The sequence below is a fragment of the Onychostoma macrolepis genome, chromosome 19, assembly GCF_012432095.1.
Source record: "Onychostoma macrolepis isolate SWU-2019 chromosome 19, ASM1243209v1, whole genome shotgun sequence".
Lineage (NCBI taxonomy): Eukaryota > Metazoa > Chordata > Actinopteri > Cypriniformes > Cyprinidae > Onychostoma > Onychostoma macrolepis.
The window spans coordinates 22,290,696-22,308,561 of record NC_081173.1 but is presented as its reverse complement, the minus strand read 5'-3'; the positions used below and the strand labels follow the sequence as shown (position 1 = coordinate 22,308,561).

Genomic DNA, 17,866 nt, shown 5'->3' with positions numbered 1-17,866 from the left:
TATTATCGATAATGCTACTGAAAAACCAAGGTAAAATGTGTTTCTAAGCAAAATAACAAACTGTGACCAGATTTCATGTTTTAATGGCAATAGAAAAAGCAGAAACCATTCAGATTACATGTTTTTATCAAATATTCAATCAATTGTGCACAGAGCAGAAGGGGGAAAGATTAGCAAGCTATGTGTGAATTTTTGAGGTACCACACAACATTGCAGTAATTTGGTAGTGAATGTCTTAGCAACTCCATATCTAAAACTGCTTTTATAAGCTCTTCTGATAGCCACTTCTTGAATGAACTCATTTCACATGCCAAATGGCTTGTACATCAATCACAATCAGTCACAGAACACTTGAATTTATTTCTTCTTCTCATCATCTTTTTTCCCCTCTTGTTTGTTACCACTCTGAGAGGCTAGGGAGCCCATGGCATTACGGATGGCCTCATTGTTGGGATCAACACCAGGTAGATTCTCCAGGACACTCTGGAGGAATTCTGGGTCCTGCATTACATCATAATCATCCTCTTCCTGTAGAATCAGTTAAAAAGTGCAAGAGAAAAGACATCAGCAGGGAATATAAGGGAACAGTGTACTGTCACGAGGAAAAGACATGGGTACCATATATATATATATATATATATATATATATATATATATATATAAAATGAACAAACACTGCTCAGAAATTTGACACTATAAAATACAAGAAAATTTGATTTCTCAGTATTCTAAAGACTGATGAGGCCAGCAGACAATATTTTTAATTACCTTAGATTCCACAGTGTCCATTGGAGCTCCCGTATCCATTGATTCTCCGAATTCTGACATAAAAGGGATAATGGTCAATATTACATACTATGTCAAGCACAGAGCATAATCTAAGAATAAGAAGGTACAAGGAGGAGGCACAAACCTCCACCTGCCAAAGACATCTGCATAGCATAGGCTATCTGCTCTTCTTCCGTCATGCTGCTGAAGTCTGGCAGTGCTGCCACACCGCTCTCAGGCTTAGAGGCAGACATCTTCAGAAGAGCTTCTTCTGATTCTGAAGGGGAGAACAAAAGTGGCACAGAAAATCAGGACTTGGTCTTGCAACAGGAATCAACATAATGGTAAATAAAGTATGACGGTGAAGATCTGTTTAATAATAAGAAACAAACATCAATGCAATTTCATTACAGTCATGAACAGGCCACACAAATAAATCAATACATGAAAAGGTTATTCAGAATTAGGACCACGTATAAGTCACCGTGAAAGGCTATAAAAATGTGATAGATGCTTAATGCTGTCAGATTGTGTAGTACTAGCATCTACCAGCAGGGACTAACAGGGTCATACTAACCAGCAAGACCTTATATGCAATCCTTAAAATTTTGGTAAATTTTGAAACCTGCAGTCTACCCAGTACTAGCCCAGAGCCACTATGCTTATCATCCTTAACTATTTCAAACAATTATGCACATCCTTACCGTCAGCGGTTGAGGTGGGAATGCCAGCCTCAGCTGCTGATTGGGCGGATGCCCTTCTAGCCTCCTCTTCCTGCCTCTGCCTTTGTTCCTCCATAGATACACGCAGAGCCTGTGTATCAAGAGCAACTTAAATAAATATATACCCTTTCAATTTCATTATAATAGATCAAGTGAGATTGAATTAAAATTAAAAAAAATTCTGACTTAAATTTGTGACAAATTAAAATTTCACACATTTTGAAGGAATCAACCTATAAATGCTTTACTCATGATAATTCTGCATATTTAACATATGTATCAGTAGTTTCACGTTTAAATAAACAATACATTTCACCTGTTAACGTTATGGACTCGTTCCTCAGTGCAGTTATACAAAAGAAGAATTTGTATCTTACCAGGGCCAGTTCTGGGTCCGCACTGGGGTCCACTCCAAACTCAAAGTCACTTGCACCCAGGCCCATCATGGTACCACCCTCACCAGCTAAGATGGGAGAAGACAGAAGGGCATCAGCCAGGCTGGGCCCAGGGGGCACTGTGACCAGATGAGAACCTGTGCCCTCCTTTCCATTCAGAGTGTTCACAAATGCAGTCAGTTTCTCTGTGTTCATTTCCTGAACAGATTGATTAAAAGAGAGAAAGTGAAAAATCAAAGCAAGAAAATCGGAAAGATTTTAAAGTGGTCAAAAGAAAGGTTTCATGCCAGTTACCTCTTCTCCAAAATTTATCACATCTACATTGACCTTTTCTTTTTTCAACCGCTTTGCCAACTTTACCAGCTGGAAAGGATTTGGTGAAAACAAAAAAAAATTGTAAAGTCTTGTATTGCAAAAAATATCACAATTGACTAACAATGAAAGATGAAAAGCATTTGCCATTCATGAACAATAAAAAGCAACAACAAATAAACTTACATCTTTTTCATTGTCCTCTACTGGGCTGCCCACAAAAGCAACAATCCTCATCTTGTGGTTCTTGCCTTGTCTATGCTTTAGTGCCAACTAGATGCAGACACACACAAGTGTAAATGTTAACAGATTAAAATACTACTTTCACTTTTTTTATTTATTTTTTTAAGGAAATTCCCCAAAGCATGTTACGAACTTCTTTCCACAAAGGAACACAAAAGGAACTCAATCTTTGAGTGAACTATCCCTTTAGCCATCAATGAATGTACTTACATGTGCCACGCGTATGCTAGTGCAGAAGGAGATTGTTCCCAGCGGCTGAATCGCATGGAGCTTTGAGAGAATGCGGCCGGTGTCTGCTGTTAAAGTGGTGAGGACCTCACAATTACTGCACCAAACCAAAAGATGTGTTATTACATGCAAACAACACCATTGTCTGACAAATCATACATGTATGAAGTAAAATACAACGACATACATACTTTGCCATTGTGATTAGACCCACATTGTTCTCTGGGTTACAACGGGTCTTTGAGTGGCAGACAATGTTGACAGCATCCTGCTGTGCCTGTAATCTGGTGGGCAGGAAATCTCCATTCCTCATGTATTCACTGTTGTCCACACTGTTAAGGCATGAAGACAATCAGCATTTTTCCATACAGCGTATTCAAGTGCAAGAGCATAAACTGAATGCTGACATTTGCAACAAAAAATTAAAAATAAAACACTAGCACCTGGTGGTTCTAGTTTTCTTTACATAACAGCCAAAGTAAACTGGATCCCAGTAGTGGAAAACTGCTTAAGATAAATGTCCGTTAATCAAAACCAAGTGAGCTGCCAATCTTGACATCTTTTGAGGGCGTTATACAAACAACTCTGCTCACTAGTGTCTGAGACACAGCCCATATCGTTTCATGACAGCTCTAGAAGACTAAATAAGACGCTATTAGACTGAGATCACTAATAAGTGACGATTGTTTATGGGTCATAAATCTGTTTTTGTGTTAGTGGTCCGTTATTTTATTGCAAAGCTACGAGCTGAATAATGACTCAGGAAAATGTCATTCTAATCAGAAACCGACTATTGAATTCTCTTACTTGTTCTCGTTTAAGGGCTCAAAAGTGTAACAGAACAAAAAAAACCTATGTATTTACAGTAATTCTGAGGAGTATTGACTATGTAAAAAGCGGAAATATATCTAAAACAACGCGTTTGTTTATTTCTTACCAGACCATAGTACTTTCGAGCACCATCTTGGAAATCCTTTAGTCCATTTCCCAAAGTCACGGCGACGCTGATTGGCTTACAAATGTAGGACACTGACGCGATTTGTAACAGCAAAGCTGATTGGCTGACAGTTCCGCCGCTACTTCTGTTACAGGCCTCGGACGCGGTGTAGAGATGTATTTGTCGCGCCCACATGTGGTGGGAGTTAGTGTTGCTGAGGACGTTGTTAAATTGAAGGGATAGTTCACGCCAAACTTTAAAATTGCCAAAATTTCTTTACCCCCATTTTGTTCCAAACTTTACGCGAAACACAACTGGATATTTTAGGTAAAAAAAAAAGAAAAAGAAAAAAATTCCCACTCACTATTCACATTTATCGTTATTCTACACACAAATAAATGTGAATATTTCTTTTGACTAACATCTCATTTGTTTTTCACAGAAAAATTGACATCATACAGGTTTGAAACAATTTTAAGTTCAGATGTAAACAAAACACTTTGCCTTTAACAGGCTTTAAGATAGTATCTGTTGGTAAAGAATAACACAGGAAGTTTACTTTTTGGCAGCGGCTATTTGCACTTTGCAATTAGTGTGTAACGTTAAATAGCATATTTTCTTAGCGATAGATTCTATTTAGACTAAGTGCAAATAGCAAGGTTTCTATTTACACAAAGTAAAAATAGCAGTATTTTTAGCAACATGCTATTAGCAAAATGCTAGTGGAAATAGAATATAGTAAATATATTCTATTGACACTGTGTTCAAATAGGATTTTCTGCTATTTATACTAATTGCAAATAGCGGAGGCGATTATCTGCACCTCAGATATAATAATAATAATAATAATCAGTAGTATAATAAAACACTATGCAGTTATAATGTATTGAGTGTAAATTGTAATTTTCATTAAAATGATTAAATGCCATTTTATTAGGACAAGCCTTCCCTACCCTACCCGATACTTTATTTTCAACTTTTCGATTATTTCCTTCATTTTTATTGAAAATATATGCTTTTGGTTCGGCAAAAGGGGGATTCGAACTGGGGTTGGTCTGAGCCACTGGAGCTGTTGTTTTAGACGATCGTCTTTTGTAGTGTTGATTAGTCCAATCACACGTTGGTGGGCGGAGCAAGGCGGTCTATTTGCACTTAGCGTAAATAGACACTCTGTTACTTTTTTCAGTGTTGTTTATTTCATTCATTTGCATACAGCACGAAATGTTGCTTAATTTTCTACTCCAAGTCATAATATCCTCTGAAAGAGAGCAGTAATACATGAATATGTCATTGCAAGAGTGAGGAATATTTTCATTTAAAGCTATTAAAGACTATTCTCAGTTTGCTAAGACAATAAGAATGAAGGCAGCATTTTCCTAACAAACAGCAATTGCACAAGAATCCCAGATCGTGATTGTACATTTAAAAATTAAAAAAAAAAAAAAAAAAAAAAGCATTCAGCTTCCCAAACAAATTTACACAGCCATGGAGTATCAGACACCTTAGAAGTAGAGCTAAAGAAATAAATTATATGCAAACATCCAAATAAATATGACTTTGTACAGGAATGTTTCTTTTGTTTATAAAAATTGTCACAGAAAAAGAATTCAGCAATGCTCCCTTACTTAACTTACTTAAAAAATATTTGCATCATTACCAATGTCTCTGCATTCAGACTTGCTGATTAGCATGAAGTTATTAAAAAAAAATAATGAAAAATGTTTTGGTTTACGATTTAGTTTAATTTGATTTCATCTCTCTTCACAAACCCAAAGTTCCTATTCTACCCAGTTTATGTAAACATAAAAAGATACTGAAGACAGTACAGATGCTATGTTTTACAGTAGTTAGTCTACCAGGTATGAAGTATTATTGTGCCCTTAAAAAAAAAAAAACGTTTTAAATTCAATGCTAAACAAAGAAAAAACAAAAAATTAATCCCGCATGCCGAAATACTGAATTTGGTCTTTAATATGTGGTATCATTTTACCCTGTTTGCTTTTGTTTCTCTCTCTCTCGCAAACAATGTAAAGCAAATAAAACTAGGAAAAACATTTTCTTGGCAAGCTCCAAATATTTTTTTAAAAATTAGTATATGATAATAGTCACATCAACTGACTGATTTTTTTTTCTCCACACTTGAGATGACCATGCAATTGTGCACAGTTAACTCACAGTCATCATGCATGGTAAAAGGCTTCCTGTTCATGACAAGGCAAAATAACTCTTGTGATTAAGGCACATTTAAATATCCAATACAATATCACAGTACTGCAATCGAACCGATTCATAAAACCAAGTCGAATACATTTTACAGATTTGAAAAGTGTCTTCTTATGTGATTGTTCAGGCAACCTGATCTGGCTCGACTATTCCTACATTTTTTTGTTTTTGTTTTGATAATCTTGCCATATTCCTAAAATGGCTTAAAAATAGGCAATAAAAATTCACAATCAACCAGATTTCCTTTCATCCCTTAGCAAAGTAAATAACATGACCCCTGTAGATTCGTCTCCTTGGCAAACTAAGAGAAAAAAGATGCATGGTCAAATGAAGTCCACTAGAAAACGCTCACAGAGGTACTCAAAAGACCTGTTTGCTCTCCAAGAGCAGGTCACATGAAGTTCATCACTTGACTTCTGCTGTGAACATTATCAGACTCTGGAAGTTCCTGCAAATATGGCACTGTTTGAGAACAGTAATATCACACTGTTGAGGTATAACAGTGGCATCTTCTTTTGGTTCCATTTCATAGCAGCAGTATTGGATGCTGTGCTGTCGACATCCAAAGAAATATATATATAAAAAAGGGGGAGAATATCTTTATCTTTACAGTTTTATGAACATGTGCACTACTCTCTTTTGTTCTCCAGATTCTCTGGTTTCCACTTCCATAGGTGTTTACAGCAAGTCCATCTTACTTATGTTTTTCTTTCTTTTCTGATGTCCTTAAAAGAGAGTAAATCATTGTCCTTGAGGGCTTTGTTTTGTCCTGTTTATCCAAAGTCTTTCACTGCAACAGCAAGAGAAAGAATAAATTAAACTTCTGCAGAATAGAGTAGAATGAGTAAGACGAGTAATCCAGCAATGCATGCTTTGTAAAAGGCAGCTCTCATTTCCTGTTATCGGCACACAAGAGCTATTAAATGACACCGATCACATTGCAATCAAGGATTTGTGAATGTGCGTGCACTGAGGACAAAGAGAACCTTTCATTTCACATTTCGTATTTGTTGGCATGATAGAGCAGCATTGCCCAAATGGTCTCAGATTTTATAATAGATATCAAGTGGTGACCAAAGTCTTAAAATCAAACATTAAGTTGTATTAATATTACCATGCATAGCCTGTACAATATGCAAAATTATTAATATGACAAGTTTCATGTCAAATCATAACTGTTCGCAAGTGCAACCAACTGTTTGAGAACCACTGCTGCAGGACATTCAAAACACTCCTAAAATATCAAGTGTGACTGTGTTTAGTCTACACTAAAACAGACTGCGGCCCAGAACAGAATGTCTTATTGGCTTACTTCTGACGTGCTTGTCTGAGGAACAATCTCGCTGAGTGAAATGGGTTCCAAATCCAAGCTTTCCCCTGATGACTGGGCAGCTATACTGCTACGACTGGGAATGAAATTAATTTGAATCAATAGAAATGTCAGTAAATGTTTATTATGTGTGAAAAGACAGAGTGCATCAGCATGTCATAGAATCAATACATAGTATTATTAGTAGTAGCTGACTTTTTTTTTTTTTTTTTAAACAAATTCAACCAAATCTTGTTAGACCACATACCTCAGAGCTGGAGTGTTTGAGGGCTGAAAGCTTACAGGAGAGGTTGCTGACAGGGTCGTATCAGCTGAGCTACTTGTGATCTCATCTTCATTCAGTTGCTGTGGGAGAAGGTCAGGACGAGCAGTCTGCACACCTAAGGAAAGACGAGAGAAAAAGAGTAAGCGCTCCCTAGTCAATAATGATTTGAAATGAGCAATGACAGGAAAGACTGAACTACAAAACTGCTTTTCACTACTAGCTGATGACTCCATTTAGGCTTCTAAAATGTCAGATGATCCAAATGCATAAACCTCAGAGAGAACTGAAGGCCTTATTGAGTCCTGAATTATGAGAACAATGCTGACATTGTCCATGTATGTGGTGTAGGGGGCAGATGTTTACAGCTATCATTTGCTCTGCTATCAGCACACAAGACCATCTGACTATTAAACTACACAAAGTTCTCATGTAATATCTGCTAGCGTCGAAATCAAACAAAGCATAGCATGAACAACGCTTTCCATACGCTCAAGAACAAGTTGAGCAACACTGGCCTAAGAGTTGAGACCCTCAAGTAGCTTGAATGCAAAAAGTAAACTCTGCATAGAGGAAATGGTCATTAGCAATCATGAAAATAACACAATTAGAGATGCACAACATATCAGTTTCATATTATTTAGGCCAATATTTAATATGTTCTTCTAATATCAGTAGCCATTCAAATTTGCAATGAAATGGAAAGGACGTTTTCTTCCGTATTATGATGTATATCTGAGTGTAACAGACTGCAAGAAAACAAGGTAGGGACTTTTTTTTTTTTTCTATTAATAGGTTGTTGACTGGATTTTGGGATATAGCCGTTGCATTCAAAAGGGAAAGCAGGTGGATGTGAGCTTGCAGGGGTGGAGTGTAAGTGGATTATTTCTGATATTTCATTTAAAAAATTACAAAGTCAAAAAAAAAAAAACTTATGCATACATAGATTAATTGTTTGCAAAAAAAGATCACCAACATGCATTTAAAAAACAGATTTCTTTTTTTTAATTTTCATGCTGACTTTAATTTTGCATGCTTGTTTCCTCTATTTGTACATGTAGATTACCTTTCGCCTTTTTAAATTAACTTTAAATACTAAATTTAAAAACATTGTTAAATGTAATCTTAAAATAAGTCAACATTTTTCATATTGTACAATATAATGTTGTGATGTCAAAATTCACTTGAATCATTTGATCCATTTATCAGTGTTTCAGTTTTTAATGTTTAATTTTTAATCTATTCAGAAACAGTTTAGAATTTTAGTATTTACACCAACACTGAACCAATGAGGAAATTCAAAGAAGATTTCCTTCAGAAATCTCAACCAGTTTAGAAACATGGCCAATTATTTACATTTAAGGCATTTAGAAGATATTCTTATCACGAGAGAATGATATTGAAAGGCACAAGTATTTAAAGGCTCATTTGACTGCTATCTTGGTAGGCTATCCTGCTTATCCTTCCTGTTTCCCTCCTATCTCTCAATGTCTTCTCATACCGCTGTCTCCTTGAGTGTCTGGGCTGAGGGACACAGCTCCATGGCTGCACAGCTGCGCTGTAGTCTGTTGTGGCTGTGTTTGTTCTGCTGCTACAGGAAGGGACTGTTGTTGTAATAGTCCAGATACTGAAATGTTTGACTTCTTCCCACCAGACACGGTTCCTCCTCGACTTTTCTTTGAGGGAGACGTTTTCACTAAAAGAAGAATACAATTTTTTGAATGCATTAGGCCTTTATTGCATCCGTTGCAGATGTTTAAATGTGACGATCAAACTTACAAGTAGGTTTTTTGAAGACCATATTGCACATAAACTTCTGGAAACGATCTGCATAGAAACTCGGCCGGTGCACAGATACAGTGTCCTGCAGAGGAAATATTAAATAGCGGAGAGAGAAAAAATAAAAAAAATAAATGCACAAAATATGTTTGTATAGTTAGTCTTCATGCAATGTTTGATATAAAGTACAAGACATACCCCATCATGCAGCAGAGCTTTCCATGAGTGCTCCAACTTCTTCACAAGCCTAAACATACACAGTTATTAGCAAATTATAGAAATTTATGCAAAGATATGGAAATACAGTTTACCTGTAAGACTGGAGGATGTCAATGATGCCGATGAAAACCAGCAATTTTTCTCCTTTTGAATTAAATGCTGGAATTCCTCCCATGCTGCAAATAAAGAACAAATATCACACATTAACAAATGTGCAGGCACAAGTAATAATTTCACAGTAATAATATTAACAGTAAAATTGCAGCTCTAAACCAAGGATGTGTTGCATTGATTGACTAGTCACCTAATAGCCAATTAACCTATTAGCAGGGATATCAAAATCTCAAGATATGATATTATTGTGATATGAAGTCCACAATACGATATTTAAAAAGAAAAAAAAATTTACAATTTTGTACATTTTAAAGTTAAATTATTCTAAATGCACTTTGAGAGTTCGAAATTAGAGAAAACTTAAGTCAGTTTAAAAAGTCAGTGAACTGACTTTTTAACATTTTGACAGACGATTTTAACATTTAAAACACACAAAGGTAAACAAAAACACTTACCAACCCCAAACTTTTGACTGATATTGTAAAACTCTCTAAAACAGGCTCTATAGCCATACACATTTAGACAGTCTTGTGCTATTTCTGAGTGTCATACCAAGTGCTTTGCAGATTCAAGATGCCAGCCAAAGGTGGATCACTAACCTTTCATAGGGCTGTGGTGAAGTCTTGCCCTTGGATTCCCCTTGAATAGACTCAATGGCAGTACAGTAAAGGGGCTTCTGCCCTTGTGCCTTTTTCTGGGTATCGGGCACTGCAGTAGATGCCTCTTCACCAGCCCGGTCCAAGTTGTGGATACCCATCAACAGACTGTAGTCCATGATTTTAAAACTTTGTAGTACCTACATATACAGGAATAGAGAGGCACATGCAGCAGATGCAAACTATTTTTTTTTTTTAAAGAATGGATTAAGCTACCATGAATGTGCACAATGCATTTATTACATGTAAATTTACAACCAAGCATCTCAAGTACAGAAATTATAGCTGGATCTAGGCACAGAGTAACCTTAAACCCATACTACTTTGACAATTCAAAATTTGTAAACAAAATTCAAGGACAATGTTGCGCCATCCTTGCTTATGTTTCTTTCCTCTTACGATATGTCAGCTTCTGCCTATAACACACAGACAAACACTCTTACCCGACAGTCTCTCTGAATAGTCCTGCATAGGGCATTGTAGTGGTCACTCTCCAGCAATATGCCCTCAGGCATGTCCTGCATGAAGTCTAGGTCTTTGTACGTAGGCAAATCCTTGGCCCTCTCTTTCGGTGAAGAACGTCGCTTATATGTCGAGCCCTTCATGTCGAATTTAAGGTGCATGGGTACAGCGCGTGGCAGCAGGTTGTTCATCACTACAATTCGGATGTTCTTCCCCTCGGCCTGAACGCAGTAGAGGCCGTAGAACTTAGGAAGCAGCGTACGCATGTTCTGGTTCAGGTTCTAGAAGATGAAAAGTCAATTATGTGGTGGAAACTAATGCGCTTAATGTTATGATAAAATGAACAAGAAATGTTCAGATTTTTAAAAAAATATATAGAAATACACACTTACCATGAAGTAACCTGGCAGGAGTGTTTGCAAGAATTCCGCCTCTTTGTGTTGTACCGTCTTAATTATAAACTCATCATCACTAGACACGTAGAAGAGAGACCCGCTCGCTCCAGGATTAGACAGCTCAATAAGGGGTTCATTACAAAGAGAGTACTGCAGAAAACACACACATGCACAGCAGTTAACATATGACTGGAGGCTTGCAGGTGTCCATTTAACTAAATGTAGTGTCACTGAGAAGCGCTTTTGGCTTTTCTAGATATTATTTTGATTCAGAATGCAGTGATAATTAATCACTCACAAGTTTAACTCTACACGACAGCAAGTTCTAGCTTATTAAATATAACCAGACCAGTTACAAAAATGAATATTTATAATTTCCCTAAAAAATTCCAATGACAATTCCATACCAAAAAAAAAAAAAAAAGTTGGTGAACAAACAAGATTACCAGGTAGTCATCAGGTCGGATCCCAAACATCTCTCTGAAGTAGCGGAATGCAATGGGAGCATACGTTTTGAACTTGAAGTCACCATGGTGATGACCTGGAGTTGAGTTGCTGCCTTGACTATGAGGGAGACAAAAACAAGCACATTTATGTACACAGTGTGACTAGTACTAATGAAAGGTTCTTCAAGGTTACTTTTATGCAGACACACATACCTGGGAAAGAAGATGCTTTCTACCACTTCAAAGTCCTGCATGAGCACGTCTCTCTCCGGCTTCTGGCTCAAGCTTCCCACACTGTGTGTGATGCCCAGCTGAATGGCACCTTTCAGAGCAGATGATGTGGTCTGAAGAGTTCCAATGGATAGCACACGATGAACAGAATAAGAATGTGTTAGTTAGTGTGCATTCAATACAGAAAATTACAAGACAGTTCTTCTGGAACTACTCCAGGTTCATTTTAAAACTACATATAATCACCGATACATTCATCTTGTTTGAAGGCCTACAAAAGACACATGTGATTTAATAAAACTGAAAGGGAGTAGCAATAACAAGGCCTGCTGGTCTTATCTGTACGTACCTGCCCATGTCATTTATTAGGCTTTATCTTCTTCATGGTGCCAAATAAAGAACAGTGAAGACAATAATAATCTATGTGTTACAGGAAGATCTGACAGATTCAGGAATGTGCGTCATGACACCAAGATTGGAAGTTGAACTGCCGATATGTTCGATCTGGTCCCATCTCTTACAAACTTCTATTTTTAAATATTTACAGTGTATATGTAGCTGTACTCAAAATGAGGTTATAAAATCTGGATATCCACAGCTCGTACCTTTTTATATGTGGTTTCCCCAGTGGGGTCAATTCCTCTGTGTCCCATGGTCTTTTTGTTCGTCTGGGATGCACCAGAGATGCTGAGAAGCTGAAAGATATATGATTGCTCAGTAAACACATCAGACAAGAAGACAAAAACAGAATATTTCAGTTATTAATCAGTCATTTTGGATGTTAAAATCAATTTGAACAAATTATACAACGATGCGATTCTATAAAACAATTCAGCATCACTAATTTCACTAGGGGATTTTTCTGTACATGGCTGATAGACAACTATATTATATTCTTAGTATTTTAAAAATGTATTTAAAGGAGGGGGGTCCAATGTTGTTTCATGCATGTTGAGCTATTTACACTGTTAAAGAGTTAGATTCTCATGCTAAACATGGCCAAAGTTTAAAAAAATGATTTGGCCGTATAAGAGTATTTCTGTGCCAAATACACACTTCAGGGTTTCTTACAAGTTTCGGAAAGTTTTTTTTCGATCGTGGTTCGTCATTACGTGATGAAGGGTGGAAGTCCTTATATGGGCATTTCTCCTGAAGAATGTCTCTGAAGAAGTGTGTTTTTGGTTGTAAGGGAAAGATAACCTTGTTCGGCTTCCCTAAGAACCCAGCGTTAAGTAAACAGTGGGTCCATTTTGTTTTTCCGGGGCAGCAACATTTTTGCAAGTGTGTTTGTTGACGAACGTTTTATAAACAAGGCCCAGTTCGACGTTGGATTTGCACATCATTAGATACTGAAAGATGGAGCGGTCCCAGCTATAAAAGTGAAACGGCATCAAATGACTGTGTTCGGTTGGCAATCGGCACACAAGTACTCGTCATTCTTTAGCTCCGCCCACAGCACACCTCCAGGAGCTCGGCTTTTTTCAGAGAGAATAGTAAAGCTGTATCTTTCTTTTATAAATATGATAAAACTAAAGACTCTTTGGAAATATGAAGGATGCAGTACTACTCTATAGGTACTCAAGATTAACATGAAATTGGGAGAAACGGTGTGTGTTATGCCCCCTTTAAAATTGTGATTTATTCAAGTTCCAAATAAATTTAAAAAAGAAAACGCTGTTTATTCTCAGTGCAACAACAAAAAACAAAATTAATCTCAAGAATGAAGTAACATAAGTAGCGCAGAAGTTATGCAGAATATATTGTGAACACTTTAATGCATGTAAATTAAAACCCACATCAAGAGTTGTGCTGATTCATGAGAAATAAATAGAAAAAAATGAAGAGGGCAGAGAGTCCAAAAAAATCACATTGTAGACAAAATTTAGATGTCTGCTAGCCCTGATTAGGAAAACAGTTACAGTATGGAGCCATAAATAAATTGGCCAATAACCACAGAAAGTAGATGAGACAAAAAAGTGAATGTGAAACTATAATTAAAGCAATAGAGAAGCGTATAATTACCTCTGAGGAAGCCATCTTTCGATTTCCAGGAATACCTATGGAGTAAAAAAACAAACAAACAAAAAAAACGTTTCACCCCAATTTTATAATGCAAATTAATAGTGGAAAAAGTCATTAGGCATTATATGGTGCCCTCTGATTGATTTATGATATGTAGCTAGCTGTATTACAATTAAGTAAAAGATTCTTGACACTCAAATTTCAAGAACGCACAGTGCATACTTCAAGTATGTGAAGCATTAGAGCAGGGATCCTCAAATCTGGTTTGAGCTAAACTCTGCAGTGTATTGGCCCTCCAGGGTAAGATTTGAGGAACCCTGCATTAGAGTGTACTTCTTAGACATGTCCTATTGGTTTGATTAGAAATTCAGTCTAGCTTCTGTGTTGTTTCTTAATTTTGTGAATTACAAGCTAATGATATCCATGAATCCTGCTGTTTTAAGATTACAACACTTTAAAGAAATAGTAAACCCAAAACTGAAAATGTGCCTCAAATTTACTCACCCTCAGGCCATCCATGATACAGATAAGCTTGCTTCTTAACGAAAACAGCTTTGGAAAATCTCAGCATTACATCACTTGCTCACCAGTATCCAAGAGTATACAAAAAAACTGACAAAAACATCACATCACAATAATCCACATCACTCCAATCCATCAGTTAATGTATTTGCATAATATAATAAAACTTCCTTTAGTGAAAAGGTCCTCTCACAAATCCAAGTTAAAAATGTCTTCATAGATTTGTTTATTACAAGCAGGCAGCTTTTCACTTCACAAGACATTACTTGATGGACAGGAGTCATGTTGTGGTGTGATGTGATTTGTCAGCGGTTTTAACTCTCATTCTCACGGCACCCATTCACTAGAGAGAATCCGTTGGTGATGATGTAATGCTAAATTTCCCCAGAACTGTTCTGCTGAAGAACCAAACTCATCTACTACTTAGCTTGAGGGTGTTTTTTGTTTTTTTTGCTTTTGTGTGAAAAACTACACTACAAATAAAATGCAAAAGAAATGCAAAAGAAAGCTGTTCAAACGGAGTTGAGATGTGTCGTTAACCACAACTATGAGTGTAAGCATGCAGCATGCACAGACACCTGGGTGGGTTTCAATTCCTTTGATCTTCCAAGAAAACACTGTAACCCAATCACACCAGCTGAGTGCATGGTGGCACTATGCTCAAAATAAGAAAGACGAGCACAACCCAGGCAGTCACAAGACAGTCTACAACACTGATATTCAAATTGAGTTCATATGCAAACACGGGCACACATGTGCTTACACACATGCATGTACCTCACCGCTGGATTAACCTCCAAAATAAAGACATCTGAAGAGTGACAACAGTAATTATAAAAAAAAACAAAAAAAACATAGGAAACTTTCTTTACTATCACTAATACATGGAAGACCATTTTTGCCATGAAATCAAAAAATAAAAAGGTAACTGTCACTCTCTCACTATTGTGAAATTCTTTATTTCACAATTACTGCTTTTCTTCTTTCAAGAATATCTTTCAATTGTTATCTTATGTCTCTGCGAGTCTGTTGAATTAAATTGTGGGATAAAAAGTCTCTATTACCCTTTTTTGTCCCATGGCAGAAACGGGCTCCCATACTAATGAAATAATAATTAAAGTGAGCACCATTTTCATATCTTATTTTGTTAGAGAGCAAACATCACTTGTCTGAGCCTTATAATACACATTTATATTTTATTTGTGCCACTAAAAGCTCTGGGAACTACTGAATATCTGCAAAATTCATTCATATTTAGATGTAATGACAAGAAAATCATCATGTGTGCTAAACTGAAGGACGCAAAAAGAAAAATGTTAGTTATTGAACTACGTCCTGCCAGCACACATCAAAATCGACACCAGGTAATAATAATAACAACAATAAATAGCTCTGTGCGCTCACTCCTTCAACATGGGCTCAACAAATCTAGTTATTCATTTCTTACTTTACAAAAAGACTGATTTGCATGAGAATCATACTTTGAAGCCAGAGCACAATAATGTGTCTTAAACACGAAGAGGAAATAAAATGCTCTTACTGGAGCTCGCTCCATCCGTGGAAACGACAGCCGGCGTAGCCATTTTCTGGCGGAAGTTTCATATGGTCCTGCTTGTTTTCACTCGTGGTTTATGCCCCACAGCCCTGGAAGATGAACATGTTCAAATAAAGTCTGTTATAAGAAACTAACTGATGGAAGATTACAAAAGTTACTTAACTTAATATGGTAATATTCTACCCTGAAAAGTACTGAAGGAGCGTTATATTAAGTTAGTTCCACACTAACGTTACCTGTCGTACTTTTACTTTCTCGTTTAAAAAAATCACTAAACATAGAATAATGTTTGCTAGCTTGCTTACATGCTAGTGATTTAACGGCTAGAGATCCTCAATAACAACAGGTAAAAGCGCTTAACTTACCTCAACTTATTTACTTCGTTTTTACTCGAGGATCAAAAACAGGGCCGTTAAACTTTTGTTTACGTTCAGAACTGCTCGCTGCTTCGTGCGACTCTTTGAGGTACTCGAAATTCTTGTTTTTATTACTTTACCGGGTCCATCCGAAGTAAATAACCAGCTGAAACGCACGGAAGCGTCCTCGTTCCTCGAACCTAACAAACAGGCGGAAGTGACGTTGTTGCGCCGCACTGTCCTGCTGGGCGCGGTGGCCGCTGAACTTAGACAAACTGGCTTTCTACACTACAGGGGGCGCTAGAGTGATACACACTAGTCCATGTGGGCATTTAACCCTTAAACAGACAACGTGCAACAATAGGTGCGTTCGACTTGAAGCGACGCTGCGCAGAATGATCAGTGTATGACATCAAAGTACCGCGAGAGCGAAACGAGAGCAGATTGCTCCTTATGCTATCCAATCGCTCTCGCGGTACTTTGATGTCATACACTGATCATTCTGCGCAGCGCCGCTTCAAGTCGAACGCACCTATAGTCTCTTGCTGAAGGCGCGTGGATCATTATCATAACAGGTTGTTGGGAGTATGGCTTAGTATGGCCACATGATTTGGTTCAAATTTTCTGTGCTCATTTTGTCAGTTGATCTAAAGCTAACAGGTGTGCTCAACTTGAAGCTGTGCTGTGCACACTGGGTCGAAGTATGTCAGACTCAACAAAGTATTATCGCTCGCGGTACTTTGATGTCATACACCGATTGGTCTGCTCAGCGCTGCATTAAAGGGATAATTCACCCAAAAACGAAAATGATGTCATTAATTACTCACTCATGTCCTTACAAACCTGTAAGACCTTCGTTCATCTTCAGAACACAAATTAAGATATTTTTGATGCGTTCCGAGAGCTCTCTGACCCTCCCATAGGCAGCAAGGATCCTAACATGATCAAGGCTCAGAAAAGTAGCAAGGACATCGTTAAAATAATCCATGTGACACCAGTGGTTCACGAAGCTACGAGAATACTTTTTGTGCGTGAAAAAAACAAAAGTAACGACTTTATTCAACAATTCTTCTCCTCCGCATCACCTTATAGTGCCATCACATATGTAAACAACATATGCTGTTCTGTGTCAGCAAGTTGTTTACATTGTTTATGCTTTGATTTGAACGTAAACAACGTATTCACGTACATACGTTGTTTACGTATGTGATACTCTCCAAAATGGCACTATAAGGTGATGCGGAGGAGAAGAATTGTTGAATAAAGTCGTTACTTTTGTTTTTTTTCACGCACAAAAAGTATTCTTGTAGCTTCTTAAAATTATGGTTGAACCACTGATGTCACATGGATTTTTTTTTTTTTTTACGATCTCCTTGCTGCGTTTCTGAGCTTTGATCGTGATTCAGGATTACATAGAAATTATATGTTGCTACATAAATTAAATTATATGATTGTTTAGGGATGGAGCTAAACCGTGCAGGACAGTGGAGCTCGAGGGGTGGAATTCCCCACCCTTGAGAATGAAAAACGAGACAGTTCAGAAATGTAAAAATACAAGAAATGTCTGTGCCTCAATTTGAGGACACTTAGACATATCATACATGCAGCATATTTTGAATATTACATATTTGTTTGCATCAAATAAATCACAGAATTATTGATGGCTGTTTGTTATACCCTAATAGGGCA

The 17,866-nt window shown here is 37.1% G+C and overlaps 2 protein-coding genes across 4 annotated transcripts; both read right to left on the bottom strand.

The window, feature by feature from the left end:
• Nucleotides 1-66: 66 nt before the first annotated feature.
• Nucleotides 67-3,763, bottom strand: psmd4a (proteasome 26S subunit ubiquitin receptor, non-ATPase 4a). 3 transcript variants are annotated; one of them, XM_058754681.1, is made up of 10 exons: nt 3,606-3,763; nt 2,860-3,000; nt 2,651-2,765; nt 2,384-2,470; nt 2,180-2,248; nt 1,868-2,083; nt 1,473-1,581; nt 914-1,045; nt 769-821; nt 67-528 (listed from the first exon to the last, which is right to left on the bottom strand). In XM_058754681.1, exons 1-10 carry the CDS (start codon nt 3,629-3,631, stop codon nt 358-360), a joined length of 1,119 nt encoding a protein of 372 aa, XP_058610664.1. In that variant the 5' UTR covers nt 3,632-3,763; the 3' UTR covers nt 67-357. The 3 variants fall into 3 exon arrangements, with proteins under 3 accessions (XP_058610664.1, XP_058610666.1, XP_058610665.1); XM_058754683.1 differs by lacking the exon at nt 3,606-3,763 and adding an exon at nt 3,476-3,600; XM_058754682.1 differs by lacking the exon at nt 3,606-3,763 and adding an exon at nt 3,112-3,437.
• A 1,850-nt stretch (nt 3,764-5,613) lies between these two features.
• Nucleotides 5,614-16,531, bottom strand: pip5k1aa (phosphatidylinositol-4-phosphate 5-kinase, type I, alpha, a). Its single transcript, XM_058754169.1, has 16 exons — nt 16,187-16,531; nt 15,807-15,910; nt 13,745-13,779; nt 12,328-12,417; nt 11,705-11,835; nt 11,492-11,609; nt 11,043-11,195; nt 10,632-10,931; nt 10,132-10,328; nt 9,511-9,594; nt 9,398-9,446; nt 9,200-9,284; nt 8,922-9,116; nt 7,406-7,538; nt 7,141-7,234; nt 5,614-6,618 (listed from the first exon to the last, which is right to left on the bottom strand). Exons 2-16 carry the CDS (start codon nt 15,847-15,849, stop codon nt 6,616-6,618), a joined length of 1,710 nt encoding a protein of 569 aa, XP_058610152.1. The 5' UTR covers nt 15,850-15,910; nt 16,187-16,531; the 3' UTR covers nt 5,614-6,615.
• Between the last annotated feature and the right edge of the window lie 1,335 nt (nt 16,532-17,866).

Bases quoted from the DNA above. Each gene is read 5' to 3' on its own strand.
- psmd4a (XM_058754681.1), bottom strand. From the start codon at position 3,631: ATGGTGCTCGAAAGTACTATGGTCTG. The intron at 2,249-2,383 runs GTAAGTTTATTT...AATCCTTTCCAG, and splicing joins TAGAGGACAATGAAAAAGAT to CTGGTAAAGTTGGCAAAGCG. The intron at 2,084-2,179 runs GTAACTGGCATG...CAATCTGTTCAG, and splicing joins TGATAAATTTTGGAGAAGAG to GAAATGAACACAGAGAAACT.
- pip5k1aa (XM_058754169.1), bottom strand. From the start codon at position 15,849: ATGGCTACGCCGGCTGTCGTTTCCACGGATGGAGCGAGCTCCA. The intron at 11,610-11,704 runs GTATGTGTGTCT...TCTCCCTCATAG, and splicing joins GAAAGCATCTTCTTTCCCAG to TCAAGGCAGCAACTCAACTC. The intron at 10,932-11,042 runs GTAAGTGTGTAT...TTCATCTTCTAG, and splicing joins TCCTGCCAGGTTACTTCATG to AACCTGAACCAGAACATGCG.